The sequence below is a fragment of the Phoenix dactylifera genome, chromosome 18 (genome assembly GCF_009389715.1).
Source record: "Phoenix dactylifera cultivar Barhee BC4 chromosome 18, palm_55x_up_171113_PBpolish2nd_filt_p, whole genome shotgun sequence".
NCBI lineage: Eukaryota > Viridiplantae > Streptophyta > Magnoliopsida > Arecales > Arecaceae > Phoenix > Phoenix dactylifera.
Window position 1 is genome coordinate 356,012 of NC_052409.1, and position 19,241 is coordinate 375,252.

The 19,241-nt window shown below is 35.4% G+C and overlaps 1 protein-coding gene across 2 annotated transcripts; it reads left to right on the plus strand.

Annotated features, from left to right (window-relative positions):
• The first annotated feature begins 121 nt into the window (after window positions 1-121).
• On the plus strand, window positions 122-18,884 carry LOC120103764 (probable starch synthase 4, chloroplastic/amyloplastic). 2 transcript variants are annotated; one of them, XM_039115296.1, is made up of 21 exons: window positions 122-425; window positions 2,393-2,440; window positions 2,517-2,547; window positions 2,636-2,714; window positions 3,960-4,088; window positions 4,204-4,426; window positions 4,909-5,043; window positions 6,542-6,646; window positions 6,880-6,978; window positions 8,566-8,695; window positions 10,840-10,890; window positions 11,606-11,716; window positions 12,099-12,208; window positions 12,367-12,532; window positions 14,956-15,042; window positions 15,162-15,230; window positions 16,475-16,588; window positions 17,825-17,886; window positions 17,955-18,005; window positions 18,091-18,187; window positions 18,379-18,884. In XM_039115296.1, the coding sequence occupies exons 1-21, from the start codon at window positions 316-318 to the stop codon at window positions 18,496-18,498; spliced, it is 2,127 nt and encodes a 708-aa protein (XP_038971224.1). In that variant the 5' UTR covers window positions 122-315; the 3' UTR covers window positions 18,499-18,884. The 2 variants fall into 2 exon arrangements, with proteins under 2 accessions (XP_038971224.1, XP_038971225.1); XM_039115297.1 differs by lacking the exons at window positions 122-425; window positions 2,393-2,440; window positions 2,517-2,547; window positions 2,636-2,714 and having other exon boundaries at window positions 4,029-4,120.
• The last annotated feature ends 357 nt before the right edge of the window (window positions 18,885-19,241 follow it).

Here is a 19,241-nt window from a genome sequence, read left to right on the forward strand (position 1 = left end):
TTTTTGATTTAGTAGGGTGTATTTGTGTTAAAGCTACATGAGTTGTCGTTTGAAAAAAGTAAAAGAAAATGAAAATGAAGGAAAACTCAAAAAAAAAAGCAGGGCCCGTGGGAAAGCCAACAAGCATTCACGTGATCCGTTCGCCTCCCTCCCTCCCCTCTTCCTCCATCCCGAAAGCTCTTCAAGAACTCCCACAGCCCATAACTCTGCTCTGCTCTGCTCTCATCTCTTTCTCCATCGAAACCCTAAGCCATCTCTCCTTGGCTCGCTCAAGAACTTCAGACCCCCACCCTCCGCCGATAGCGTTCGCCTCCGATGGAGGCCTTGGGGAATGCTGCAGCCGCCATGGCTTTTCCTTTCCGTCTCCTTCACACCCCGGCTCCCGGCCGGCGGAATCTAAGGGATCGCGTGTGCTTCTGCGCGGGGTAAGCAGTTACGGTCTTCACTTCAATGGCTTTGTTTGTTTCTTAATGGCTTTCGATATCTTACATTTTCTTTACTTTAAATAGTTAGGCATTCTAGGTTGCCGCTGATGATATCAAGATTCCGGCTAGGCGTTGAAAGATTCTGACATATTGGTTATAATGGTAGATGCAAACGTTTGTTTTTATGAGGTTTGTCACCTTTCAACTGATTGTAGGCGGGCTTGAAAGCTTTAGAGTGTCTAAATTTGATTTTTTTTTGAAGATTCAGATTGCATTCACGTTACTTATTTTACAATTTTGGATCTAGAAGATCTCATGGTTCTTGAAAATCGTATAATTTTTTATTGGGAATACTCGGGGATTCTTGGTTCTTGGTGCTGATTTGGAGTTCGTCTCTTGATGGTAAGGCTGAACTTTTAGTTGGTGGATTTTAGTTAGGATTTTCAGTATTTTGAGGATTTTGGTCAGAACATATGCAAAATTTGAAGGAAATGAGCTTTACCACCTTAGAAATAATTATAGGTGATCTTAGTGTCTTTGTAGAGTGCTTCAATTTGATGTTTTATACAAATATTTTCACTAGGATCAGTGATTGAGATGACCCTCAAGGATCTTAAAACTCTGCTATCACATCTATTAGAATAGTCCCAGGACAATTTTAAGTTTATGGGGTTGGTTAATTAAAGGATTTAGAGGGCTAGAAAGGAGGCTATTTCCCATGTTTGAGTTGAAGAGCCCTAAAGAATGGATGTTCTGAGTTGAATAATTCATTGTTATGTTGACATGGTTTTAATTGACAAAGTCTTTTCACATGAGAGATATTGAGCTCTGATTGCTCAAGCCCTACAATTTTGATGTACTATTCAAACAAAAACAGATTGCAGGACATGGAAGCAAGATTTATTTTAGTTTTTCCTCATAATATCATATAAATTATTTAATTTAATTAGTTGCTCTTGATTCGAGGAGAAAAAAGCAATCAATTTTAATGCTTGATTACGAATCACTGAATGAAGATTCTACCACAATAACTATGTAATCAAATAACCTTCTAATCAGGAGTCCTGCTTTCATCAAAATAAAGTTCCACTGGTAATATTCTGGTGTGTTACATTGTTCTAGGAAATACATGCAAAAAAATGGGAGAAAAGATAATGGAGCCTTAGATGGGAGCGCTGAGCCATGCAAATAGACAACAGAGACAAAACAAAAATCTGAAGAATGAGTTACTTTTGTTAATCATGCACCCTTGAGAATGACAATTCTTACATTTGATTTTTAATGTTCCAACTTCCAAGGGATGAGAAATATCTCTGTTAAGATTTTAAGGCTCAAATTCCCTTGATACATTAGAAGTAACCATGTAAAGGAGTGCAAATATAAATGGTTTTCTTTTTCTTTAACAGGGTTGATCAACCCCAAATGTGATCACAGGAGCCCCCCATCTTCATAAAGAGATTGTTTATACTTTGAGCTCATTCCTTGTTCTGCATTTTTTTTTTCAAATAAAAAATCACATATATGAATTCGGTATGTAAATCAAATTACTGATACCTGCCCTCTTTGGCTCTTGAAGCTATTTCTTTGTTGAACTTATGTTCTCTGTTGACCTTTTGCATGTTACTGTATCACAAAAGAGACCTATTGATTCCAACGGTTATTTTTCCTGTTCTGTTGCAATAAATATGATTGTTCCAATTTGCTTTCATGTAAATAACTAATCTGTTGTTTTCCCTTGCACTGATCATAGAACAAAAGTGCGCTTAACTATTATTAAGTTTTATTGCACTTGTATGTTGTTATTTATGCTTACTTATAGGTATATGTGGATGCATCTGTGTCTCTTTTCGTGTTTGTATGGTTTCTTCACTTGAAGATACATGCTTAGAGATAACACGCGATGTAATACAGACACGTGCACGCTCTTTCTGGTTTTGACTTATTGACTAGCTTAACAATTTCCATAGGAAGGATGATGATGCCGCCAACCTGTTTGCTGGACCTTCGCAAATTAAGTGAGTATACAATCATACATCAAATGCATTTTCCACTGATGAACCTCTAACATAGCTGCTTGTTTGATGCATTTAGGCTTGAAGGACATAACGTGGACATCCTTGAGGTATGCAATAACATTCTGAAAGATTTTGTTAATTTCCTTTTGTCCCTCTCCCCCTCAAACATTGTAGTTTTGCTTTAAATTGTCTCAGGAATCATTTGTACCATCTGAGAGAAGATTGGAAATGAGTGATACTGACATTTGGAAACTCTTCAACGACGCTCAGCGAAGTGAGGCCTCAGTGAACTTAGTATTTTTTCCAAGGAATCATGCATTCAAATTAATTTTGTGGTGAAATCTATGTAAACATTATTGCAATTATGCTCTTTTAACTTATAGCCAAGGTTTTCCTTAGTGCTCAACAATGAAATTCTGAGATAGGCATCCAAAGTGAATACTTTCAAGAAGTATACTTTCTCCCATTAGCGTTTTGAATGGAAACCGTCTGGGCTGTGCAGGCGGCTGCATAGGCTAGGTGGTTCAAACTTCTTAGGGTCCAACTGCCTAAATGAACTGTGTAGCTTGGCCACCTAACAGATGCCAAAGCAGCCTTGCCTAGGTCTAGACTAGCCAGACTTGGGCTATCATTTGCAGTGGGACATGTATTAGGCAGTGTGGTTAGGGATATTATGCATTTTAGGTGGGCAGATTATAAAATCCAGCTGGATGGGTGCATTCTGGCACCCTCAGTCTTTATCATTGTGCCTAAACAATTTACTTACATGCAAGCACCAAGTTTGTTGGCATGTGGTATGCTGTAGAGTTGATTGTTACATTAATTTAAATTATTAAACCTTTTTTATAAATGATTAATTTTTATAATTTTTTTAAGGTAAAAAATGTATATTTAGTATTGCATATTCAATTAAATGTAATATTATTTATTTAAATTGCATTTTGTTTCCTTATATTTACTATGATTTATTTTAATTTTCTTTAAAATATTTATAGATGTTAATTTCTTTTGCTTTTTATAATACAATCTGCTTAGGCGTTTGCCTAAGCATCCATCTTCTGCCTAAGCATTATGCAGTCCCTAACCACCAGCATATTGCAACTACTTTTTAAGACATCGGCTTTCGGTTTTCGTGGTTAAATTGTGCCCACTTTATATATATATATATATATATATATATATTTTCAGATTGATATATGTGCTGATTATAAGGTGCCCAGTTAATATTTGTCATATTGATAGATGTGCTAATTATAATGTGTGCGTGTATATTCCTTTGGCTCTGTAAATTAACCCTTCTAATTGGTTTTAGAAAGTTTACATTTTGTAGAATTCAACAGTTATTATTTGGTTTCAATATGTTCATGCTTGTGTGATTTTGTGATTGTGTGCTTCTGACTAGCATGCCGACATTTAGTCAAATAGTGTCTGTCATATTTAATTGCTTCTGAATCAGTACATTTCTATGCATGATGTCAAAGCTTCTAAAATATTGTATTACTTTTCTATGAATTGTTAGATATTGTATACCTGAACAAACAACGCCTTGCGGCTGTAGAGGAGCTGAAGAAATTACAAAGAGAAAAAGAGTTGCTGTTGGGGAGGATAGAACAGTTGGAAGCAGGAAAGCAGATGAATGTAGTGGAAGGTGATTTGGAAAGTGTAAACTTATTATACAATGTAATTTATGGTTGTTTTATATCAAATCATGATTCCATCTCTATAAACATTCACTACATTGATATGATACTATCCTTTGTTAGGTACTGTCACTAAACCAATGTTACTCTCAAGTTTCTCTGAATTGCTACTGCGGATAGATTCAATGGTTCTCTCGGGTATGATTGGTACCAGTGAAGCATCTGATATCAGGAAGAAGGTTATGGACAGGAAAGATAATATACCTGATGTCTTTCATGACATCCAACAGAAAACGGATATGGAATTGCTGTCAGAACTTCGTCAGTTTTCAGAGAAAACAATGCGGTATGCCAACCTACGGCTAAAAGTGATGGCAAGGAATAGACAGCTAACTTGGTTGCTTCTTTATTTTGTCCTTACTGAACTTCACAATAAAGCACACTAGCTCTTCTTAGCTGTAAGAATACAATTGCATTTATGATTTTGACATGCTAGAGAGCTCAAGACCTTCTAATTACCCCTGTTACTTTACTTTGGTGCAAGGATTATCATCATGTCAACTACCAGTACGGAAAGCCTACAATGATTTATGTTCAACCATTTCACTCCTGGCATACTTTGAAGCAAGTTGCCTTGCCAGAAATCTCAGATTAGTGGCGCTAGTCTGCCGGATATAAAGCCATCATAATATTAGGCTATGCTATATTTTGCACTTGTATAACTATAAGGAATAAATGTATTTAAGAGAGTCAACTTTATACATGAATTCATTTTTAGAGTCTGGTTTGGTTTTTTAATTCACCTTCTACTCTGGCTCTGAATTGCAGAAAAGCTCTGCACATTGTGCACATATGCAGTGAAATGGAGCCAGTTGTTTCATTTGGATCCTTAGCATCATGTGTGACAGGTTTGTCTTGTGCACTGCAAAGGGATGGCAATTTGGTGGAGGTTATTTTACCTAAGTATGTAGCTTTTTTCTGTAACTTACATTTAAAAGTCCTTGCACATCCACTTATGAGTCCTTTCTCATGTAATTAATTGTTACTATTCTTTTACTTGTTCGCTGTTGAACTGACTTGATTTATAAGTTGGCAACCTAAATTCTTGCATTGGAATTTCTAACATATGGATAAACTTGGATGATAATAGTAACATAATGGGTGAGAGTGATGTTATCATGTTAGTTGGACCCGTATAACAGGACCATTGGGTAAGGCAAAGGAATTTTGACTAAGATCTATTGCCGCATATGTATTTTATATATACATATATGGCACTTATTCTACATCACTAACCCAAACTTGGTGTGAATAGAGGCAAGTGCTTTGCTTTCATATGCTAATATTTTTTTACTTCGTGTTGCTATTGTGTCCTTTTTCTGGGTTGCAAGCAACATATATGTTCAAAGCAGCTTTTTTTTTTCAAAAAAAAAATCCTTGTTACAGATAGCTGATGGAATGCTTGCAATTCGAATATGTATCACAATTTGTATTTGGGTTTTTTGTTTAATGTCATTCACAATCCTATAAGGAGAAGGCCACTGTCCAAGGTGTGTCAGCAGCAGCATGTTGATATCTTTAAATAAAATTTTATATGCAGCTATGCGGATAATAAAAAGGGGGTGGTACATAGTAGGATATATCAACACTTTTGAAAGTACATTTTTTCTTTTTGGCAGGGATATTTGAAAGTACATTGACAAGACAAAGTTTATACCCAGGCTGGTGGGAGAGATTTGTTTACCATCTCTTATCTTCTATATGATTTATGTTCATTGGTATAGTCATTTCTGGTGGTACATAATACATCTTGGCATTCTATATGCATAACCACCACATATATATGCATTACCATAATTTTATGCTAACCCATTGCTTCAGTCCCGGCCATAAGTTATTATAAATGCATATTAACTTTAGGGATTAAAGGACTCGATGCATTATATGCGTCAAGCTTACCTTGAACCTACTGTACTTTGAGATTACTTTTGGCATCATGTTTTATGGTAGTCTTGGACATCAAAACCATTGAGAAAATGGTGACAAGGAGCACCCTCAAACAAGCTCCATCAATCAGATTGTGTATTTGTTTGTTTAAGTATTTACTTTTGCTATTCTTCATGGTAATGCACATGATAGTTACATTTGTTGTCCAGAGATGCAGCATCAAGAAAAACCACTATTTTTAATCTATGTAGTAGTGAAATTAGGCTCTCGTGACTAGTTATTGATGTCAATTGCCTATGGAGGACAATTGTTTATTATTTTGATTTGTTTGTAAGAATATGAGTGTGATCGAGTATTGGATTCTGATTCATGAATCTGTTTCTTCCTTTTGTCTTTTCCCATTCATTTTCTTTCGTTGGACTTTGGAGTTTGTCATAATTTTGACATTATCAACTTGACTGTAGAATGGAAGTTCCATGCTTTTTTTACTTTGATAATTCTTTGATATAAACAGGTATGCAAACATGGACCTTGATGCTATCCAGGGATTAAGGAAAGCAGAAGCAGAATTTGATTCTTATTTTAGTGGTTGCTGGCATAAAAACAGAGTATGGATAGGGTGAGATATGTTAAGCAGTTAATGCCTATCTATGTCATATTAGTCCTCACATGACCATTTTTTTCAGTTTATCCTTATTAGGTACTAAAGAGAAATAGGAGCACGAATTTATGTGCTTCGCTGTCACATAAGCATGACAAACACACACATCCATACACTCTTAGAAACACATATGCTTCCCTTATATTCTCATATTGCCCTTATGCTGATTCACTAGTTCTTCTCTGATCCAGTGTTGCTGGTGGTCTTGGTCTTACACTAATTGAACCTGTTTACCATTCATCCTTTTTCAACCGGGACAGAATATATGGCTACTCTGATGACTTTGAGCGGTTAGTGGATTCAGTTCTAGAATTGAAACTCCAGTTAGCTTGCTCCTGTTAAAGGATTTTATAGTCTGAAGAATTAAAGACAATCATGCTTCAATAATTTAGAAATCCATGATATCATGTTATTTTGTAAATAAATAGGCATTATAATCTTGGAAGTTATAATTTTTATGGAAAAGTAGTTTTGAAACTTATAGAGTTACTATGTCATCTAGAAATTTCCTTCCACAGCACAGATGTTACACTTCTTTTTTTGTTTTTATTTAAAAAATCTGTGGAATACTATAGATGAAATTTGTCTGAACTTTCAGGTAGCGGATGTGCTCGGTATTGCTTTAACCTAATAAGCATTCGCAGTTTCGCACTATGTGTTATTTTGCACTTACAATGAATTTGAATCTTTTAGCTCTCCCTTCTAGAAAGTAAAAATATTTGAGGGCAAGTATTTAACTGAAAGTGTGACTTTAGGGCACAAAGACAAATATATGCAGTAATGAGAAACTCAGTCTAAAAAGAGGACAATGCCTAAAGGCTACATTTACAGTCCATTTACATTCTTATTACAGCTACCCATATACACTCATAAGAAATGCATAATATTTAAGCAGAGTGCAAATAGAATATCTATGTACGATCACGTGCAGGCAAGGCTACAGGCTATCACAATATATTTCCCTAAATGCATTGACCACCCCAAAGAGGCCAAAGTATCACACACTTGCAGGCCATAGAAAGCAAGAATGAGAGCATCAGACCTTAACCTACGGCTACATGGATTTGAATGGAAGCTTAAAAATTTTTATTTGCAATATTCACATGGAATAGGTATAGTATTATTATTAAGTGATCTATATGTCTTGATGATTATAATGGTTAATTGGTACAAATGCAAGGAAGCTAGAAGCATCTTAATGAAAAAGAGTGAGAAAGGTTTACGGACAACAAGCAATGTTCAAGAACAGTCAGCCAACTATGGAAAGAATGAAAAAAAGATTGATGAGCAAGGGATTGAGAGACAATGATAATGCCGATGCCAAAAAGAAGGATAGGAGTCTCTGCAAAGATGAACCTTTTTAGAAGTGCAAGAGGGCTCTAGAAACTTTTAAAAGCTTTAAGAAAACAATGAAGGGGCTGTAGCTAATACTTTAGTCCAAACTCCAAAGGAGGGAAAAGATCACTGCCTGAAGGCTTATGTTCCAATGCAGAAGTACACCTAGAAGCTGTAAAGTGGATAAGGATAAAATAAAAGAATCAAAGTTTTCAAATTTGAGTATGGAACAAACAGAGGGAAAATTTAAGCAACATAATATGTCAACTTTGCAATGCAGGAAATGAAAGTGCATACTGTCAAAATTTTCAAAATTGTGCTCCTGGTCCCAGTCCTGATGTGCCATGCAATAGATGACCTTATACCTTGTCTGTCAGCAGCACATGCTTTTGAACTTTTCTACCACAAGTCCTTCGATATTTCCTTGTACATGGCAATATACCTTGCCAATCAACAGGCCTTATAAATGTTTTATTTTATTTTACTTTATAAATTTTAGAAGTTGTTCTTTGATACATCATCCCTCTCTCATGTCATATCAGATTTACCTACTTTTCCCGTGCTTCCATGGATTATTTAGTGAAGTCTGGAAAGCAGCCAGATATTTTGCACATACATAATTGGGAAACTGCCATCATTGGACCACTTTTTTGGGATATTTTTGTTCATCAGGTTGGTATTCTCTGCAATCCTTCTTGTACATGTCACCTATTACTAGTCTTATCTGCTTTATTGAAGTGAGTTTTACATATACTTTGAAGACTAGTACAACGTTATTTCTAACTAAATAATTCTTGCTCTTAATGTCCTTTGAGAGCCAGATGGCATTTGATTTCTTAACAAAGTCACGCAATGATTTAATCTTTTACTAGTCCATACATATTTGTAAAGGACACTGGTCTTTTCACATTGTTCAATTAATAACAAAAGCATATGCTTGACTGAGCTTGTTGAAGAATGTGGGAAGAGGAGAGGAAGAACTAAGGTAATATCAGTGGAAGTTGTGAGAAGGGTATACAATAGCTTGAAATAATATCAATGATAGATCTGAATAGAAATTCTTGGCAAGGATTCATACTGCTTTGAGGTTTTTGAACATGGTTTTCTGGTTATTTCTAATATTTTTATACAATACATACTCTGGCTTTTATTTGACACTGAGATAGCAAAGAATATGTGTTCTGTCTTTATCAAAAGAATTATATAATGCAACTGAAATGACAATTCTATAACCATAACCATAACCTTCTAGCCTTTTTCCAACTATTTACGGTTGGCTTTATGGATCTTCATTTGCCAGTTATTCTTAGTTGGTCACATATTTTATTTTGGTCGATCCTTAAGTTCTAATTTCTCTCCTTTAGTAATTTATTCTTAAGATAACATTTTTTCTTTTAAATTCCATCATCATATTTTTGGATATTTGTCAATTTCTTTTCTTTTCTTCTTGCAATTAATGGATAACTTTATTACTAGTTATCTATGTTATGTGGATACTTACAATACTTGCATATTGTTCTTTCTCTTCTCTTGATAAAAAAGTAATCTATTTGTGACATTTATTTACTCTTAAAGGATACTAAATATTCATCTTTCTTCTTAAAAATAAATGTTTGCAATTGCTAGGTTATAAGCTACTGCAAATTCAAGAATTGTATCTTCCATTAAATTTTTGTCCCCACAATCAAATCATCCATGTACACTCTCGTGCCCCTTATTTTGCTTCTCTACATGCTCATGTAAGTCACTATGTACTAATATCCTTTCTCCTTCAGGAATACCTTTCATCAGTTCATCCGTTTCTTTCCAAAGTTGTTGCTCAATCCTCTCCTCTAAGCCTACTTGTGGTGCATAAGCACTAACTATGTTAGTAATCTCCTCATTTAGAACTAATAAGGTAACTATATAGTGGCTATTAATCTATCATTTATCCTTTGTACACATCCAATTTTATTTGTCAATTCCTTACCAGCTACTATTTTTACATGATTTTTATTTTTATTTCTTACCTACATACAATAGCTTATAACAATCCCCTATATCCTTTGATTTTTACTATATTTCCATTTAATTTCTTATAAGCAAGCAATATTGTTTTTCCTATGTGTCACTGTATCCACTAGTTCTCTACTCTTTTCCGTCAAAGTTCCAATATTCCAGGTAGCAAATCTAATTCTCTTCTTCTATATAGTTACCTTATTTACATTATGTAATTTCTTGTCGCCTTATTGGTCTGATTGGCGGTTATTGTACTAGCTTACTACTAGAAGACTCTATAATCCTAAATAACCTTTGCTTATTTGTCGTTGCGGTCGGGTTATGTCATGGCAGGTTGTTTATGGGCAATGACCTAAACGACCTTTCTCATTTATCAATCTAATCAAGTCATGCTGTATTAAATTGTTTATGGACAACAACCTAACCAATTCTTGCTCATTTGTCACTATCATTGGGTCATGTTATAGTAGGTTGCTTATGGACAATAACCTTAGCGACCTTTGCCCACCTCTCACTACAATCGGGTCAAATTGTATGGCAACACATAGAACAAGGGATGCCCTAACATGTATCAAATTAGAATCTATTTCATAGTAATTGACATATTTTTTATGATCGGTTATCAACATGACTCAACCCTCCACCTTTCTCATCCAGGCTTAGGACCGGTCATGGCGATGTACTATCGTATTCATGTATTGTTCTAAGAATTTAAGTTTTTTTTGGTCTATCATGTTCTGCAAGTGTTGAACTTGAATAAATGGTTTAAAGTATTTTTAGCAAAATATGCTGCCTAACTTCGTAATTGTTTGTTTCAGGGACTCGGTGGTACTCGAGTATTGTTCACGTGTCATGACTTGAGTTCCCAAGTAAGTCAGCTACTTCTATGTGGCTTTTTGATTTGGCAAAAGCAAACTTCTTTCGACAATAGAAGCTCATAAACAAATATAACTTACAAATATTAGGACATTTATCTGGGAGAAGGTTTTAAATCCCACATCATCACTCTCTAATACTCAAGGCCAGATGCAATAACTAATTGTGTGGACCAAATCCATGAATCTGCATGTTAAAAACTTTTCCACCCTCTCATGTTCTAACCCGATGGAGGCACTTACCATGTCACTTCCAGCATACAATCTACAATAACCTTTTCCACCTCACCTCACCTACCTTAGGCTAGCTTAATATCTTCTATGACCAGCACCATTGCTAGACTTGGAGCCAGAAAATAGTTGGACTGAGCCTTTACATTCTAATTCTTTGGTGATGGCTGAAGAGTCTGGCAACATCCATATATTCCCCTCAAGGGATTCTCTTAGATGGATGTTCTGATCAGAATGGGTGGTTGTCTCCCAAACATCAAATTGGTCAAAGACCAATAGCCATTGCATCTACTAATCTTTTTTACATTGGAGACCTATAAATGAACAAGATGATCCTGACTTGAAAAAAACAATATAGGTTAGCACAAATGGGTTTCCTTTCTTTTCCAAAAGAAGTTCAACCTCGTATTTAATTGTATGCAGTAATTATTGTCACTAAGGGTAAGTTTTTAACTGATGAAACCCTTATTATTTGTAGTGTCTTGAGCAGCCAGATAAGCTAGGGCTTTGTGGTCTCGATCCCCATCGACTTCATCGTCCTGATCGGCTGCAAGACAATAATAAAACGCATCTTGTCAATATTTTGAAGGTCAGTCTTCTTTTCACACTAAAAGCTTTCTTTATCATTTATGCAAACTCTAGAACAGGTTGTGATGCCTTTATTATTTATGCAAAATTTGGAACATGGGTGATGCACTATCTTCATCGTAGTTGCCACAGTAACCCAAAATGTGCAATTCCAAACTCTAGAAGTAAGGTGCAACCATTGGCTGTGGCAGATGGCCAAGATTTATACTTCTATAAGGTTTCATTCCCGACAGTAATACAGGTCCACCATATGGAAACAGAACCAAGTATATCAGGGCTGCTTATAGATAAACATTCTATTTGTTATTCATTGATGAATATTTGTCCATTGATGTTGGCAGTCTTTGATATGAAATTGACTTTTTTTGGCTGTATCTTTGCAGGGTGGAATTGTTTACTCCAATAAGGTAGTTATGATGTCATCCGTTCTTTCAAAAGAAAGGATTATCCATAGTTTAAGCCATGGGTTGGAACCAACATTAGCAATCCATAAGTGAGTGAAGTTTTTTTGAATCATTTCGACCATTGGACCAGATATTATACAATCAAATATTATACAACTGAGATGCATGTGATGTTTCATTGATTTGACATATCATTTGGAAATGACAATTTGTAGTTGTTTTTTTTTAAATCTTTTTCCTTTTCTAGGGAAAAATTGTTGATAGCTCCTTATGGATTTGATGGCACAAAGTGGGATCCTTCCAGAGACAAACTTCTTCCAGCAAATTATTCTGCAGATGATATTGGAGGAAAAGCTGTTTGCAAAGTTGCACTTAGACAGCGCCTTGGGTTCTCTGGATGTTCTTCTGCAATTGTATGTGTTTTATATACTTTCATAATATATCCTAAGGACTTTTTCGTTACTTTATGACTAATTCTGTAAGCAATTTGCTCACTATTTATGATTTCAAATCATCAACTAGAAATACTAGTCTTTTCTTATCAGATTTCTTTACTACATCTGAAGATCATCCAATGACTGACAAATGGTGTGGGTTAACATTGTGTTCTCATTGATATCTAATAATTGAGTTTTATAATTGATTCACATATTTCTTTTATATAAGAAGTACTATGAAAAAGTTAGGAATGAAAGATTGTAATTCAGACATATTTGTCTATCTCTTGTCCTTGATTTTCTACAACGTCTTCCGCATATAATCTGCCTTTTGGACATGTGAAGAGGATGTGCCATGTGTTCTCTTGGAGTCTTTTATAAGCTGATTTAATAGTGGTCAACTGAGGTGTTATATTAACCCAATTCTGAGTCTTCTGTATCCATCTCTCAAGTTGGATTTTCAATTACAAGAATTGCTTGTGCAGTGGTCAGGTCAAACATGTCCTTGCCAAAGTTGAAGTAACAATCTGTTTGCTAATTTTTGTTAGCATATGAGAATTTATCTCCCAAAGAGCTTTCAATTTTGGTAAATTAGGGATCCACTGGTTTAGATTGTTGATAGAGTGGCTGGTTCCAGGTACCAACATGCCCCATCTGTATAGGAGACCCAGCATTTAAGCATATTGGACAAAATATATGAGTGATTTGCAAGCCCAGAGAAATGTGACCCAAAGAGAACCTTGATCCTTAAGGAAACACTAGCTGCGTTTCATGATAAGTGCTTCAAAAAAGATGGCCACCTTTCTAATCACAAGTTGACCTTCCTCTTTAGGAAGCCCCACCAAAAATCTCTAACAAGATTGGTAAGTTGAGCACACAAGCTTTTTGAAGACTCATGGTTGCGATTTGGTTGACCAGAAGTGAAGAAATCTCTGACTTGGTCATGACTTATGACAATGTCTAGCATGTGAAAGAATAGTTCGACTTCCATCCTTCGAGTTTGGAGCTTATCAACAATTAATTTGAATGCCTGACTTTTCAATCTACTCATAGAAAGAGGATTGCCAAGATAAAATTTCTGAAGGATGCATCTCTTTCACACCCAGGCTGCTAGAAATGAGTTTTCAGTGCCTATGATGAACATATTTAGTACGCCAGATTGCTGATTGTTTAAAGTTTACTAGTTTTTTGCTACTTTGATAATCAAAATGACATCTTTTAAGTTTTTCCCTTTAGTAATAGTTGCCCATCCAAACAGGAGTAAATCATATATGAACATAAGATGAGAGATGGGAGGAGCATGCCTAGCAGCCTTAAGGCCATAAATATCTTTCCTTCTCATTTTCTACTCCAAGATGCACATCTCTTCAGAATGATGAGAAAAAGATAAGGGGAAAGTGGACAACTTTGTCAGTCCTTTTCGGGGCTTGAAAAAGCCACCAGATGCTCCATTAATCACCAAGAAATAGGAGACTGTGGAGATGCATTCTCTAATATTAGTAAGTTACCTTGTCCACATTGATTATATTGCACGAAAATGAGATTTTTGGTATCATGCCTTCCTAGTCTTTGTGTACTTGTGAGATTTAAAGTCGATATAAATATATTATTATTTCATAACTTGTAACATATGATTGAATCAGATAGAAAATTTAAACTATATTGATCATTATCTCTTTTTTTGGAAGAAATATTGATCATTATCTTATGATTGTGTAGTGATATCATTAGATTAGATAAAGAGAGAGTTTACATGGATGACATCCGCACATACAGTTTTGTCCATGCATGAAGCCTCGGCATGTTGTTGTACATTTTTGGTGTGAGTATTGGGAATTGTATATTTTGTCTTCAGGCCTCATTAGAATATGTATTGACTATCTCCTAACACCCAGTTCCCGACGCCCACAGTGAAGGAATGAGCAGATGTTTGCTTAATTGTAACTGAAGCTGTGGCTTGGTGGGGGCCAATTGGAAAAAAAAATGATCCACCCACTGGATGTTGCGTAATGAAAGAAAGACCTATTTTGATGGCCAACGAAGTGGTACTGGATCCTGATATGCTGTACTGCACTATTGGATTTATTATTGTCTCCTGACATGGGGGCGTGGGTGGGATTCATTTAGGATGCCTGTTAAGTAGTCGAATTTTCTTAGTTCAATAAGCAGGAATGCTGTTAAGTCATTGAGCTTAAGCTGCTAGATGATTGTCTTTTTCTATATGCTCTAAGATACTAGTTGTCATCTAGATGATTGTGTTTTTCTATATGCTCTAAGACACTAGTTGTCAACTACTTCTCTTAAACTTTAATTGATACTGTTCTCTATTTTTCATCGTTACCACTAACCATCATTATGCATTTCTGGTTCTCAAAAGCTACTGAAATTATCCTTATCAGGTTGGGTGCATCTTCTCTGGGGTTATAGACATTGATGTGGATAATTTAAAACCAGCTATTCAGCATGCTTTGAGAAAGGGTGTTCAGGTTGTCAACCATATACTTGACAGTTGACATTGTTTTGAAATTTGAAGTATTGTCCCATTGAAAGTTTATACGTCCCTTGTAGTGTTATGAGATATAACAGTTTTGCTAATTGTGCACAGTGCATCTTCATGGGGCTGAAAACACCTGTCAGGAGCACTACCATGCAAGCACTACAAGAGGAACTTAAGGTTAGTATCTTGCTTTCCTATGATTTTCTTTGACAATCAGTGCATGCAAGTATCAAGATGCCTTGAGTCCCAAATTGATATTTTGATTTCAAACTTTGTTGTTCTTTGCTAATAGGATGTTTTAATTCTACTAGGCCATTCTTGTAGCCATACTGTATAACATGGTGACCCATAAATAGCCTGAAGACTATTATATTGCTTAAGAGAAAGAATACATATAGAAGTCTTTTACAACCTTCACCCTTTAGAAGGACCCTCTCCCCTAAAAGCAATACCATTTTCCTTGCGACAACTCTGTAGATCTCAACTAGCGCACACACCAAAAGGAAAATGCTAAAAATATTAACTGCAGAACTCTTGCTTCACATCTAAGAAAAATTTTGGACTTTCAACCTTTGCCCTTATATTCAACTAAGCTATATATTGGATACATGCATGTATGCATGGGTGCTATATTTATATAAGTTGAGCTGGTATTCTTGCAGTAAATTGAACCCTCAATCCTACCGGTGCGAAGTTGATGATGGGTCTTTTAAATTTAGAACCCACAGAATTGGTCATTGTTTACAATATATTAAATACCAGAAAACAAAAGATTATGTCTGGGAAGGCCCTTGCCTATTAATCAAGTACACAGAATGAATAGTACTAACAGAGTTAGTGTGCATATCTTAGGTCATATAACTATTTGATCTTGATCTAGATATCTAAAAACAAATAAAAACCACAATCCAATTAAGTTGGTTGCTTCCGAACCATAAATTAAATCAAAATACTGTATCATATGGTACAACTTTCTATTTGACAGCCACTGAATGCATTAGGGAAGATCCTCCAAAATTAATAATTTCTGAATTCTGGGCATTTTGAAATCATGTTTAATGTTTTACATTTTCAGTTTTGAATTTCTCATCACCAATTTTGCATCAGTAGGTTTAGATCTTCAATTCTATCAGAAGAAGACTGTGTGTATTTGTATGTAGACATGTACAACCATCAAAAATGATAAAACTATTAAAATTATAAAATGGTTCATAAATTATGCTAATAAATTCTGAAAACTTTTATTCATAAAATCAGGAAAAAACTTGAGACAATAGATTTGAGAATGATTTGATTAGTTGATTCTTAGAATTTTTAGTTTGTTTGGCATGCTGGTGGCTTGTCTTTTTCTTTCTTTCTTTCCTTTTGGCAGTAGTTTTATATATTTTCCATCTGATAGTTTGTGTATGCCATGTTTGCAGGATGTAAATATGAGATTCGTAAACAAGTATGATGAAGCCTTGTTACACCTAATTCTTGCAGGTTCTGACATAATTTTATGTTCTTCCTTCGACGATCCACTGTTTCAGATACCAGTAAGTCAAGAACAATAAAATAGCTCAAGCAAGAATAGAAATTTCTGTTATCTAGTACAGTGTGAGACCTTTTTCCTTAAGATCATGCAAGCAATAAGGCTTTAGCTTTATAAGATCCCTATTTTGAGATTAATAATGCTGTTCAATGGGCCATATCATGTTCCAGCTTAATTTACCTTGCCGCAGATACTTGTTTAAGTTAATATAAGTTGCAAATGTTGCTTGTTTATACGAATCAAAGATCATGGTTAGTGCTGAAGTAAGATCTATATTTTCTGCAATTTTCGATAAAATGGGCAAGGACATGTGACGGCTGGCAAACTTTAGCTCATGATTTTTTTTTTTTTTGGTAGGAGATGAAACTCCATCGATTCATTTCAATGAGAAAATAAAACGAAGAGTGTACAATTGAAAAGGCTGATGCTGCAGTTCATGGAAAACAATGAAATCTAAATTACATGAGGTTCTTTTCATGTTTTGTGGAAGAAATTGACAGCCGATGGCCAAAACACTTCCACCTCTCGCTTTACCTCATCCCCATGTGCGGCAGCACCCTGAAATATAGCTTGATTTGTAGTGTTCAAATTCTCCACCAAAATAGAACCTCTCATCTCTTTCTCAACTTAACCAGTTTGCGGAAGAAACTTGCCTTCTAATTTTGAAGTTAATATCTATTCACATTAATATAATTCAACTGTTAGTTGTATAGCTGGTAAAGGGATAAATTAAAAGGTATCATAATCCATATTTCTATTCACAAGCATGATGACAATAAGTTTGTCAAATGGCCAACCATCTTCAGTGTTTAAACAAAGTTTAAATAGATTGGCTGAATTAATAAATCTAGCATGGTGCACTTGATGCTTTGATTTAAGCATTTGGCAGTTAAAATTAGATATGTGAAATTATAGGTTGTCTTTTGCTAGTGGCAAACTTTGAGGGTTGATACATTGAGGGTTGATACATGCACATTATACAAAGATCTTAGGAATAATTAGGCTTGTTTGGATGAGTAGTTAGATGCCTAGGACACCATTTCTGACCAAACTTATACTAATGCAACAAGCAAAGTGAGTGTAACAGAAAAAATAATATGCGAAGCTTTTTTTGAGTAGAAACTCTATGGTTTATTTCTTTCCATTTTCCTTCCAAGTCAATGGCCACAGTAGCCTTTGATAATGCCTTCTAAGGGTTTGGATTATTCTTAATACTTTATATACTTCATTATGTGAACAGCTTAAAGCCATCAAGTATGGATCATCCCCGATATCATTAGACATTAGAAATGGTGGATTCAGGTAATTGTTTTTATTGATTATTGAAAATTCCAATGAACAAGCTGAAGGGCTTCTTCGGATGTTGACAGGCAATTTGAGGGGCATGACTTCAGAAGCATCTCTAGAAAAGAAGGATTTAGGTAAATATTTCTTTTCAATTGCAAGGAGTAAATAACAATTGAAGTAGGTATTGAACATTCAATCTTCTCTTGGAATTATATGCAGGCAATCTGAGCGGCATGACTTTGGAAGCTTGATGTCAACACAGTACATCATCTCTACATTTGGGAAAATGTCTCTCTACCAAGCCCTTGATGAAATTGTAGGTTCAGTTTGATTATTTCTCTCTCTTGAGGTTGTTTTACCATCACCTAGCAGAATGATCCAATGTATTTCCAACTGAAATAGGCCTGCTTTCATTTACAACCATCAGATCAGAAACTAGACTGTTAAAGGACATGACTATTAGTTACTAGGACAAGCTTATAATATGTATTTTGCTTGTATCTGCAGAATAATGATCCATCCCGTTGGACTTGGAGGATGAAGGATGGGATGTCAAAAGACTTTTCATGGGATGCTGAATGCCTTGACATACACTGGGCTGCATACACCTTCATAAAAAATTTATGAAGGAATTGCATATTCTGCTGCAGTTTGTGATGTGTCAATTGCAAATGCACAGGCATAGCTGTTCTTTTCCTGGGGTGTATGTCGCTACTCTGAAGCTGCATAAAGGTAGGTAGGTAGATAGATGAAATGTCTATTCCCCGATGTGAATGCAAAAAGATTGTATATTGTTGATAACGAGAATGTCAAATGCGGTATAGTAAGTGAATATTTTTCTTTTGTCGCTGTATTCTTAAGATCGGTAATTTGACTGAAACTGCAGAAAGTAGGCGGATGATGAATGAAATGTCCACTCCCAAATGAGAATGTGAAATATTGTAAAAAGAACTGTACGTTGTTGATGATGAGAATGCCGACTATGGCCTAATAAGTGAACATTTTCCCCCTAATAAAAAGGCAAAAATGAACATTTTCCTTTTCATATTTTAACAACGAGAATGTGAATGCTAGTCATTGTCTTGTTGGTTTGTGATTGAATAATGGATTTCATATGCAGCGAATAGATTGCCTGAGTACATGAAAGATTTTGGCTGGTCAATACTTCTTCATCATCATCTGGATGGGCTTGCTCGTGGGGAGTACCAAGGCAATAGGAGAAATATTTTCGACTAAAATAATCATAGCAGTTCGCTGGATCCTTTGTATTCTAAGCTCTCCATAGAACATGTTGCCACCGGCAATTGGCCCAACCTAAGTGCCGAGTTGGTAGGTGTTGCTGGAGATCTTGGCTCATTTGCCGTTTGGAT

What these genes read in the sequence shown, in the direction of transcription:
- LOC120103764 (XM_039115296.1), top strand. Translation starts at nt 316, where the DNA reads ATGGAGGCCTTGGGGAATGCTGCAGCCGCCATGGCTTTTCCTTTCCGT. An exon ending in TACTCTGATGACTTTGAGCG is followed by an intron (nt 6,979 to 8,565) that starts GTTAGTGGATTC and finishes ATGTCATATCAG; the next exon opens with ATTTACCTACTTTTCCCGTG. An exon ending in CACTACAAGAGGAACTTAAG is followed by an intron (nt 15,231 to 16,474) that starts GTTAGTATCTTG and finishes CCATGTTTGCAG; the next exon opens with GATGTAAATATGAGATTCGT.